This window comes from Leucopleurus acutus (genome assembly GCF_964270905.1).
Source record: "Leucopleurus acutus genome assembly, chromosome: 19".
In the NCBI taxonomy this organism is placed as follows: domain Eukaryota; kingdom Metazoa; phylum Chordata; class Mammalia; order Artiodactyla; family Delphinidae; genus Leucopleurus; species Leucopleurus acutus.
This window is the reverse complement of record NC_139161.1, coordinates 29023751-29036077: the sequence shown is the minus strand read 5'-3', so window position 1 is coordinate 29036077 and position 12327 is coordinate 29023751. Positions and strand designations below refer to the sequence as shown.

The 12327-nt window shown below is 41.0% G+C and overlaps 1 protein-coding gene across 2 annotated transcripts; it reads right to left on the bottom strand.

Moving 5' to 3' along the window:
* Nucleotides 1-1192: 1192 nt before the first annotated feature.
* On the bottom strand, nucleotides 1193-12121 carry PTRH2 (peptidyl-tRNA hydrolase 2). Of its 2 annotated transcripts, none has more exons than XM_082860120.1 (2): nucleotides 12044-12121; nucleotides 1193-2078 (listed from the first exon to the last, which is right to left on the bottom strand). In XM_082860120.1, exon 2 carries the CDS (start codon nucleotides 2076-2078, stop codon nucleotides 1539-1541), a length of 540 nt encoding a protein of 179 aa, XP_082716246.1. In that variant the 5' UTR covers nucleotides 12044-12121; the 3' UTR covers nucleotides 1193-1538. The 2 variants fall into 2 exon arrangements, with proteins under 2 accessions (XP_082716246.1, XP_082716247.1); XM_082860121.1 differs by having other exon boundaries at nucleotides 12025-12084.
* Between the last annotated feature and the right edge of the window lie 206 nt (nucleotides 12122-12327).

The window sequence follows — 12327 nt, the reverse complement described above, 5'->3', positions numbered from 1 at the left end:
AACCATAAGATTATGAACCCTATAAAATAAATATGAAAGTACAGGTGAGCTAGAAAACAAACATGATGTTTCCATAACTACCAGAATTTGTGTACTATTCATCCTAGTAGATATGCCATGATTTATTAAAATTACTTATATCAGCCACGGCAGACCATCCTGTTGGGAATGCACTTTTGAAACTAGAACCATCAGTCTCTGAGGCAAGCCTCAGAAATTACCGAAGCCAGAATCATACATTTAGGATTGGGTTCTCTTCAACTCAGTTACATGCTGTTGCATCACTTTCCAATCCAGTATAAACATTCTATTTAGAAACAGTTGCTATTGTAGCATCCTTCACAGTTGCAATTTCTTCTGTGCTGTCAGATGCCAGTGTAAACTATAAAACTGACAAAATAGAACCTTTAAGACTGGCTGCAGTAGTCTTTAGTGTTCTGCCCAGACTCCACTGACCTTAGAGCTTGCGGTTGTGCTATATTACTGCCTATGTTGAAGTTAACTGCTAACTAATGCTAATTGCTGATGTTAACCATGGAGAGCTGCAGTCACTTAACATGTGCCTGTTACCAAAATTCTCCCTGACATCATCATAGTTCTTAGGGATATACTGAAATTAGAAATCCTGTCAGGATCCCTTTTTGCAAAAAAGCAATCAGGAAGCTATGTGGCTCTTGGGAGCTGGAACCTTCATATTCTGGGCAGCTGGTATAACGTAATTATTGGAATTATGTCATGCTAAGTGTATAACGATCAAAAGGGAAATAAGGTGCCCTTAAATAATTGTCCAGTTCTTAAGTTCTAGGTAAAGAAATAGTGGGATGTTGGGCTAAGCTACATTCACTTTACAATTACCATAAATTCTTACGTGGGCGCATTATCACCTTCAAGGTCCATACAAGTCACTTCGCAAGTTTCAATGCCTTCATTGTTAGGAAAGGGGGGGAACTAAAGAGATGTAGGACCACTGCTGAGAAACTTTAGCCAGTGTGGGTTAGGGAGTGAACATGAAACACAGCACGGGTGGGTTATATCAGTGCTATAAAACCTCAGCTTTAAGACAAAGTTAGATTTTAAACCCATGATCTATTAATAATATAGGCAGTCATACAAAAACTGAAGGCAGGAAAAACAAACTACAGTTTGCACCTAATGGTAGTACCCCTGACCCCTGATCCTCCAAGGTGGGTAACAGAAGAGCTATTAACACACAAAGGGACCAAACCACACATAGGAAATGCTGTTTCCCACCTCGTAATCAATTTTATTGTGACCTTTGCCTCTCATCTGAAATATTTCTTGTTTCAGCACCCATCTCTTGAACCACCAGGACTATTTATTAACCGAACTTTTTTTTTTTTTTTTTTCAGCCCAAGATAACTGTGTAACCAGGCCAAGTACATGATAGAAGAACACAGGAATGGATTTTCATCTCAAGAATACATAAGTTGGGGGAAGAAACTCAGCTTTTATTGTTAGAATTTGACAGTTTCAAACCCTTGTGGTGGTTGGATGACCATCATCATACAATATTCCACCTAGTAAAGTTTTAGGTGGCCAGTGACCTTGTCAATTAGGTCTACTGGTCCTGGCCCAATTCCTAGAACAGTTCGAGAGCCTGGTGCAATCTGAGTACGTCCTGCATCTTCGATTAAACTTACAGTCAGTCCCAGAATTTCTGCATGGGTCAATAATTCAACTAGAGTTTTTTCATCAGGAGCTCTGACCACCACTTTGGGCTGGCCACAGTTTTCCCATTGTTTGAGTAATTCAGGGTTTCTCCTTCGAATTTGCTTGTAGGCAGAAACAGCAGCATGAGAGCACTGGGCAGCCACTTTCCCTTTTCCCATCTTTAAGTCACTTCGAACCACAAGGATCATTTTGTACTCCCCACCCTCTCCTAAGATGCTTGCTTCTGTTCTGGTGTCAGTGTCTGTCTCGCTCACCGAGCTCTTGGGGATCATTCTAAAGCGTTCTCGGAGTCTCCAGCCCAGGCACATGCCACAAGCAATGCCGGCAGCCATGCTGAGTGCACCAGGATTAGTCAAATATTCCATAACCAAGGGTTTGGAGAGCATCTGAAAGGAAAAGAAAGCTGTCACTATCTAGCAGTGGAAAGTTACAGGTTTATCAGATAAAACATCCTGACAGTATATAAGCAGCAATATTTTAATTCATCCAGAAAAAAGGCAAAATATGTTTTGGATCTTAGGCATGTACTATTTTTTCTCCCCTGCGTACTAGAAAAGGTTCAAGAATACAGGTGAAGCGGTTTAGGTCATTTTGAATCTCAATGTGAGGAGTACATCTCTTTCTTGGATACAACAAAGCTCCGTTCCTCAATTTTTGCTAAGTCTTGTGGAGAAAGGAAATGTTCTGTTTTACCAAGATGCCTAAAGGATCTAGAGAAACCAAGATTAACTCACTCTTTCTGGAATATAGTGAGTGCTTATTTACTTGTGTCTTCGTACTGCCTTAATTCTTAATGGGGATGGTACCAACCCCTCAGAGAAGTTCCTGGTTGTCACAACAACGGGCCTGGAGTGAGGTGCGCTGCTGACATTTACTAGACCTTGGCATGGAATGCTAAAAACCTTACATGTGAAGATTTGTCCCACTGGACATTACTGTAGATGAAAAACTATTAATGTCTGAGAGTAGAACCCAATTTCATTTTGCATACGAACACAAAGTATTTTTTGCATAGTTTTAACACACTCAATTTACCAGTAGTATAACTATCATATAAATCAAAGGAAGATAATCCTTTATCCTTATTATGTTAGAAATTCCTATTACCCCAGCAAAGCTGTTCATGGTATTTGAATCATCAATAAAGCACTTATATCAGTCTACATTTGAGGCTGTTGGATTCATGACGCTTCAGTGTATAGGCACAAACAGTCATCAGTTTCTTCTAGTGGAATAAATAGTATCTAAGCATTTATACATTGAAATGCATGGGGCCATCATGTTTGTAGAACTTACAAGTGGTGCCCTTGGAATTGTACAGTGCATAATCTGTGTGGCATAGATGGCAGTCCTGGAAATACATATTTTACCATAAAGTTCTTTTTTATTCTCTTTTTTGTTAAAATTAGAACATATTAATGTTTTTGAAATTATATGGTAGGCAACGTATGCAATGTTATCAAATATTTTAAAATGAGAATATAGGGAATCAAACTTTTTTGAGATGTAATTCACATACTATAAAATTCACCTTTTTAGCATACAATTCAGTGTTTTTTAATATATCTACAATGTTGTACAACCATCACCACTATCTAATTCCACAACATTTTCACTGCCCCAAAAAGAAACCCCTACACCCATTAGTAGTCCCTTCCCATTTCTCCCTCACCCAGTCTCTGGTAACCACTAATCTACTTTGTCTTTATGGATTTGCCTATTCTGGACATTCATATAAATCAAACCATACAATATGTGGCCTTTTGTTTCAGGCTTCTATCATCCAGCATGATATTTTCAAGGTTCATCCACACTGTAGCATGTATCAATACTTCATTCCTTTTTTTTTTTTAAATTTATTTATTTGTTTTTGGCTGTGTTGGGTCTTCGTTTCTGCGCGAGGGCTTCCTCTAGTTGCAGCAAGCGGGGGCCACTCTTCATCGCGGTGCGCGGGCCTCTCACTGTCGCGGCCTCTCCTTGCGGAGCACAGGCTCCAGACGCCAGCCTCAGTAGTTGTGGCTCACGGGCCCAGTTGCTCTGCAGCATGTGGGATCCTCCCAGACCAGGGCTTGAACCCGTGTCCCCTGCATTGGCAGGCAGATTCTCAATCACTGCGCCACCAAGGAAGCCCCTTCATTCCTTTTTTTACTGATGAATAATATTCCATTGTATGGGTATACCACATATTATTTATCTGTTCATCAGTTGATGGACATCTGGGTTGTTTCTACCTTTTGGCTACTATGAATAATGCTGCTATAAATACAAGTTTTTGTGTGGACATTTGTTTTCATTTGTCTTGGGCTTATACCTAGAAGTCTAACTGCTGGGTCATATAGCAACTCTGTAACTTTAAGGACCTGCCAAACTATTATCTAAAATGGCTATATCATTTTACATTCGTTGCAAGTGACTTTATTTTTTTAAAAACTGTGTGTTGGGCCTGGTAGGGTTGAGAGCGCTTCTCTAGTGCCTTATGACTGAAGTCTCTAATTCAGAAACAAAAAAACCAATGCCTTTGCAAACAGATCTTCATATAAGTCATGGCTGTCTCTAGATCTCAAAGAAGGATTGGGAGGATTATGAGATAAATTGGGCTAACAGACCTTCAGTAATTGTTAGAGAATGATGGAGTACACTTAATATCTGAAGGAAAAGAAAATGACTATAAATTCTTTTGTCTCCAAACTATAAAAATATAATTTAACACATTACACTGCTATACTATGTATCTTGCTTTTCTAAGTCAAACGTACAGTTAATAAAAAAGTGAAACAACCCAATGTCCCCACATTTGCAATGTCAAATTCAAACCCTGCCCTCCCCAGAACAAAACGAATTTCCCTGAAATTGCTACTTAATGTTATAAAACCTGTATCTCCACTTCCTTGGAGTCCATTAGAATCCTTTACTATTCAGTTACTTTCTGAACACCTACCAAAAAAATCTCTGCATTTTATAGTAGTTCATGCATCTCCTCTAGTTGGATCCTGTCTGGAGCTACCTTTTTTTTTTTAAATGGTTCAATTTCTCCATATCCTCACTAACACTTGTTATTTTCTTTCTTTCTTTTTAAAAATTTATTTATTTTTGGCTGGGTTGGGTCTTCGTTGCTGCGCACGGGCTTCCTCTAGTTGCGCAAGCAGGGGGCTACTCTTCACTGTGGTGCATAGGCTTCTCATTGCGGTGGCTCCTCTATGTTGTGGAGCATGGGCTCTAGGTGCGTGGGCTTCAGCAGTTGTAGCACACGGGCTCAGTAGTTGTGGCTCGTGGGCTCTAGAGCGCAGGCTCAGTAGCTGTGGTGCACGGGCTTAGGTGCTCCGTGGCATGTGGGATCTTCCCCGACCAGGGCTCAAACCCGTATCCCCTGCATTGGCAGGCCGATTCTTAACCACTGCACCACCAGGGAAGTCCCTGGAGCTGCCTTCTTAAATGGTCAACTTTTACAGATACAGAGGCAGGAATACCAGGACAATGTGGTGAGGAACGTATTTCTAGAAGCTGATAGCACTCTGAGACAGTCCATTAGTTTTGGGGAAAAACTAATGTGGGGTAGTTGTGGGGCAGAAGCTAGTTTGAGGTGGGGTCAAGAAAGAGAAACAAAGTGAAAGCAAAGCAGAAAGAAAAAGCAACAGATACAAGGGGCTGTGAAGAAAAAGGAGAGGTTTTTTTTTTCCCTCTTAGGATGGAAAGATGAGTATATACAAATGTTGAACATATTTATATGTTAATGGATGGACCCAGAGAAAAGGTAGGTAGATGCTCAAGATAGGGAAAGAATAATTAATAATACAAAGCAGTAGGTGGGAGGCACCTAAGTCCCTGTGAAGAGATTTGGTCTTGGAAAGAAGGGACACCTTTCCCAATGTGACAGGTTTAGATGCAGGTAGGGCTGTGGATTTGGAAGCAGGAAATTGTTTCTTGGAGTTATTTTGTACAAAAGTCAAAGTTGAGAAGAGGAAGACTGAAATAAAAGTTACAGCAAAACACAGCAGGATTCCAGAGGAACATTGAAAACATGGTTAGGATTAGTAATGATTTTATAACGGTACCATACCTACCAGTTATGATCTTCTCCAGCAGTACTTAGCAGCCTGAGTATAGGTAAAAATATAGAAGAGATGACTTCATACTTCACAGAGAAAATAGAAGCCAGAAGACTAAAACCACATAACCTCTGCCTCCAAACATATAAACTAAATCTGCTGCACCTATATTCTTCCTTCATCCTCCCCATCTACGACAGATAGTTGGATTTATCCAAGTTTGAATTCTACTAAGAGTAAGCACCAAGATTAAGGGGCATAAGGGAATTTAGGGTGAAGGCAAGAATGTTTGAAATGATAAGCCATGAAATCCACATTCTTATAAAATGATTTAAGGACAGGAAGGTGACAGAGGATATGCACATGCTATTAAGAAAAGGTATGATGGAAGTAAGCTGGAAAGGCAGATGGCTGTGGTTAGAGAGAGATGTCTGGGGTTTTGAGTTTGGAAATGGAACATTATAACGTGATGGAAAGTCCCGAGTGTAGCTACAGAAATAGGTTATCTGAATTATAGTCAGAAGTGTGTCATTAAGCTCATCTGCTTTCTTAATTCTTTTATTTTTATGATATATTGCCTCCTTCCTCCCACAAATATTAACTGGTTCTGCTCTAGGATCTGGGGGAATACAGGAGCACACAAAGGAGAAAAGGTCCCTTCTCTCATGGAGCTTACGTTCTGGTAGTGGTTTAGAGATGACTCAGTCCTAATTTTGAATTTCTTTCATTTTATTTTAAGAAAACTTCATGTTGTCATAGCTCAAAGCTTCAATGGTACTTTGAATGTATTGTGTCATTTGATCCACATAACTGTAAGAAGTTAGCATTAATTCTATACATTGAAAATGAGGAAACTGAGGCAAAGAGAAGTTAAAAAAAACCCAAATGTTTGCTGACTTCCTATGTACCAGACACATACCTTGTGAGACTAGGAATACGGTGAACAATACAGGCCACTGCCAGTTGTTCAGAGATGAGTGGAGGAGAAGACAAATAATTACATGGCTGGTAAATGTTATGAAAAGGCATTAGGGAGAACTTCCTTGGTGGTCCAGTGGTTAAGAATCTGCCTTCCAGGACTTCCCTGGTGGTGCAGTGGTTAAGAATCTGCCTGCCAATGCAGGGGACATGGGTTCGATCCCTGGTCCGGGAAGATCCTACATGCCAAGGAGCAACTACACCCGTGTGCCACAACTACTGAGCCTGTGCCCTAGAGCCCTTGAGCCACAACTCCTGAGCCCACGCACCACAACCACTGAAGCCCATGCACCTAGAGCCCGTGCTCCACAACAAGAGAAGCCACCACAATGAGAAGCCCGCGCACTGCAACGGAGAGGAGCCCCTGCTCACCGCAACTAGAGAAAGCTGGCGTGCAGCAACGAAGACCCAACGCAGCCAAAAAACAAAAAAACAAACAAAAAAAAGAGTCTGCCTTCTAATGCAGGGGACACAGGTTCGATACTTGGTTGGGGAACTAAGATCCCACATGCTGCGGGGCAACTAAGCCTGCGTGATGCAACTACTGAGCCCACGTGCCGCAACTACAGAGCTTACGTGCTCTGGAGCCCACACTATAACTAGAGAGCCTGTGAGCCGCAACTACTGAGCCCTCGTGCCACAACTAGAGATCCCGTGCATAACAACTACAGAGAAGCCCGTATGCCGCAACGAAGAACCTGCGCACTGCAATGAAAGATCCCACGTGCCGCAACTAAGACCTGACACAGTCATAAATAAATAAATACATACATAAATATTTTTTTTAAAAAAAGGTGTTGGGGAGTACATAAAGTGCTTTAGCTCAGTGTAGGAGGTCAGGGAAGGCCTCGTCAAAGAAATATTTAAAATGAAACAAAGGATCAGTAAGAAGATAGAAGGATGGAAGATCATTTCAGGCAGAAAGAACACCAAGTGGGCAGGCCAGAGGAGAGAAATACAATATGTCAAATGACCTGAAAGCAGTCCAGACTGCTGGAAGATGGAGAGAAAGAGCTGCAGAGAACAAAGTGAGAAAGAAGGGCAGATCACAGAAGGCCTTGTAAGCCATGTTAGATGGTTTCGAATTTACCCTAAGGACAATGAGAAGCTGCTGCAGGGAAATGATTTTTGTTTTCTAAGAGATCACCTGGGACTTCAGTATAAAGAATGAATTAGAAGCTGGTAAGAACAGATACAGGGGATTGATCAGGAGGCTGCTATAATGTAATCATAGTAACAGTTAATAATTGCTAAATTAGGTTTTATATTAGGTGTACATTAGGTATTGACACTCTACATGAATTGTCTCCTTCAATGTTCCCAACAGTCCTTTAAGGTAAATACAGATTATCCCCATTTTTTCAGATGTGAAAATTGGGGTACAGAGAATATAAGTAGCTCACCCAAGTTCACAAAGCTAGTAAATGGTAGCCTGACTCCGGAGCCTGTGTTCTTAACACTACTCTGTTGCCATTCCCAGTAGTCTCTAGATGAGATGACAGTCACTCAGAGAAGAGTAGTGACAATGGGAAAGGAAAGAAGTGGCTGAGGCACACCTGTATGATTTGGTGACTCACTGGAAGTCTGATGATAAAAGAAAGGGAGAAGTTTAGAATGACACCTAGATTTGAACAAATGGAGACTGCAAGTATACTATTTACTGATGAAGGGATTCTGGTGAAAGAGAAGGTTTGAAAGTAAAAGATACTAAAATCAGTTTTAGATATATTACGTCTGGTTTGACCAAAAGACATCCTGGTTGAGATGTCCAGGAAAAAAAAAAAAGATATATCATTTAAGAGGTCAGAAGATAAGCTTAGGCTAGAAATACATATTTAAAAGAAATTAATATATAACTGAGATTACTGAAGTGATGAAAGTGGGTAAGGCCACTGGGTCAAGTATATCGAGGGAAGAAATGGCTAAACAGAACCCTGAGGAAACAAGCATTTAGGGATAAAAGAATGACAAGGAATGACCATCATAAATGGTTAAGTCATCAGCACCTAGTTTCAGTCCTCTTTCACTGGTGTGCCTAAAATGGTGACAGGGCTGTACTGACATGGTACTTTAAGGCTCTAGATGCCTTTGCAGCCACAAAAAAAGAAAATAAAATTTAATTCTTACTAGAACCCACATTATCTCATAATGCATCTATCATTTAGTTACTACATGATGCTTACATATCAGCAGGACTTCTCTCTGATAATCTAACAACCAGACTACAAATAGAACAAATATTCAATTATATATATATATATAAAAATATACACACACACACACACACACACACACACACACACACGCACACACACAAACTTCTATGTCAAGAATTAGAAGGATTCTCTGCACCAATTTCTAGGTTGCAAAATAACCAAATATCCCACATACCAGACTCAGGTACTATCTGGAGAAAGGAACTATACATGAGTATATGTTGAACATACTCGTCTAAAAGGTCATGATGGAAAGTTTCGCATTTTCTCAGCTTTATTTAAAAACAGATATACCAGTAAGAGTCATCATAAACAGAAAGCAGAAAAAGTTCCAGAAATAACCAAGCTTGTTTATCACTTCTGTCCCATATCTTATGAGGTCTCTAATTCTAAAATGTTGAAATTAATACTAGCATCTCTATTCTTTACGATGTTCTAATCTCCTATCAGCCTGATCAGATCAACATCTAACTCCTGTAAAAAGTGTTTCAGCCTGTCCCCTTTTCTGCATATCTATTATAAACATGTATCAATAAACCCAGTGCTTGAGACTAAGGTAAAAATAACTATCTTAGTCTCATAGACAATCCCGGGCAATGACGGCACTGCCAAAAGAACATGTCCTATAAAACCCTCCTCTTGGTGCCTTCTAATTTCTCAGCCAGATTAAACCTCTTTCACCAATGCTCATGATTCCATTACCTTCTGAGGCATGCTACCCCCATTTATCCTGTTCCACTGGCTACTGCTCCTTGGCCTTTTCCAACCTAAAAATCCTTCCTCTTTGATCCTTAAACCACTGCCTCACTTTTCCTCTTCCCTTCATCTCTAAACTTCTTCAGTTACCTGTCCCCCTTCCCCACTCAACTGAAACTGCTAAGGAATCAGACACTAGTTAATTGCCAAACGCAGCTGCCTCTTTTTAGGCCTCATCTTGAGTTTTCTGCACCACTCACTGACAACTTTTCTTTAAGCTTTCTTCCCTTGAATTCTTTAACCCAACGTTCACCCTATTATCATCCTATCTTTCTGATACCTTTCTTCCAGTCTCTTTTTCTGGTTGTATGTCCTCTGTTGTCTCCTGCTGTATGTATTATCCAAGCTTACACATTTGGGCCTCTTTTCAGTCTGTACCTACGTTGTCCTATACAGCAACCATTAGCCAAACGTAGTCATTTAAACTTAAATTAAAACTAAATGAAAATTCAGTTCTTCAGTTACATTTAACCATATTTCAAGTGCTCAATAGCTCAACAGCTTAAAAGTGGCTAGGTGCCACTCTATGAGTTAGCGAGATATGGAACATTTCCATGACTGCAGAAAGTTCTATTGGACAGTGCTGGTTTATATACTCTCTTTCCATTCAATCAATTAATCAAGCAATATTTACTGAGGGCCTATTGTGCACAGTTCTGGACCCTGGAGAAGCGCACTGAACAATCTAGTAGGAGGAGATAGACAATAAATAGTTTGTGAAATGAAGAATCTCACTCATTCCTGAATTAACAAATGCTGAGGATTCCTAGAGCGTCTCCCTGGGCACCACACTTGAACTTCCAACTTCTGCTAGATTTTACCACTTAGATGTCTATGAAGTGGTCTAAACTGTGTCCTACACTGAACTCAGTATCTTCCCTTCCCTCTCAAACTTCCTGTAATCTTTCCATATTTGGTTCACTTGTGCCCTAGTTCATCCTAGTCCATCTGCCATTATAATTAATTGTACTTCTAAAGCACAAATCTGATCCTGTAATTTCTCTGCTCGAAAATCACTGGATAAAAGCCTAAGGAATAAGGAAACCAAGTCCCCCTAAAACTGAGTCCCTTACCGAGTTTATGATTAATCTCTCTAACCAAAACTTTATCCCTTTTCTTGTCCGCGGTGACCTCAATCCTGCACTAACTGAATACTAACCAACCAGAGTTGATGACTAAAATTGTTGTCAATAACACTGTCAATACACTAAAACTGCTGTTGTAGATATCATCTACCACTCAGGTTGTTTCTCCAGGGCAAGATGAGCTAACAGACCTCGAGCCATAGACCACGTGGCCAGAGAATCATAAACCAGAGACGTCCTGACTCCTGAAACTACAATTAAGGAAAGTCACAGAAATGTTACAAGATGATTAATTCCAGCCTCTTTGTTCTTCCCCTTTAAAAAAACCCCTAACTCAAACACCAAGTTGGAGTGGATTTGAAGCTTGTCTCCCACTCCCTTGCTTGGGGCCCTGCAATAAAGACTGTGCTTTCTTTCACCACAACCCGGTGTTAGTACCCTTTGGGTAGCCGTTTGCTACCCGTTGGGTGAGTGGACCCAAGTTCGGTGGGGTAACAATAAAACATAAATCCCTTTGCAGGAATTCAAAGAACTACGCAATTTGGTTTCAACCTACTTTATCCTCCTCTCCTGCTACACAGTGTACTATTCAGCCACACCAAATGACTTAGGTATTTTCAAGCAGCAATCTCTCCCTGAAATAATTTTCTCCAATTAAACACACAAAAAATCCTCTTCACCCATGAAGGTGTAGTTCAAACCAAACCTGTCTCTTAAGTCTTTACCACCCCCCAGTCAGTCTTAATTATTTACTTTCCAGAGCCGCTGTAACAATAACACATAACCACTGTAGAGCATAATTCTCAACGTCTAGTACAGTGCCTGGGATTGTTAACGTATTAAATACTCCTTTAGACATTATGTCTGTGTGACACAAGGAGGCAATTTTTCGATCATATTCTTGGAGGCCTTTTCTTTCCTCGTAGGACTCAACAACTTGCTACGCTGTGGGTACTCAATAAATACTCAGCAGAGTGTGAGGCCTGCTCGGTATTTTCTCACATTCGGAACGAATCCATCAATGCTGCCTCAATGGAGGCGTTGCCTGGGAACTAGAAATTCTGGGTCCTTCCCCTCCCCAGCAGCTTGGTCCTTTCTTCCAAAAGACGACTGGCCGAACCGGAACAGTGGCTCCGGCGGCCACTGGGCGGAAGACAGTTTACGAAGAAGATGAAAGGGTAAGGGGGTGGTTATAAAATTAGATAGGAAGAAACATTCCAATTGGAGACAAAATGAAGAACATCCCCCTACCTGTGAGAGGCTGACCTACCTAGAAAACCTCTCCTCCAACTCAGCTGCGGCTTTGCGCTCCTCACTTCTGGGTAACAGACTCTTCTCTCGCGCGAGTTACCCCTTCCGGGGTTCCTTGACAACAAGTTCCGGATCAAGAACCGCGAAGAGAACAGTCATTCTTCCTCTCGCCCCGCCCACAAGTCCCTAACCCACACTCGAACTGAAATCCCGCGACTGTCAGCTGAGGGGGTCGAAAGGAGGGGGGAACGTTTTTCTTCTGGAGGCGGTCTCCCGGAGGGGAAACGGACCGGAAGTGACGTG

Excerpts from the sequence above, each read along its gene's own strand:
- PTRH2 (XM_082860120.1), bottom strand. The coding sequence starts at position 2,078 with ATGCTCTCCAAACCCTTGGTTATGGAATATTTGACTAATCCTGGTGCA.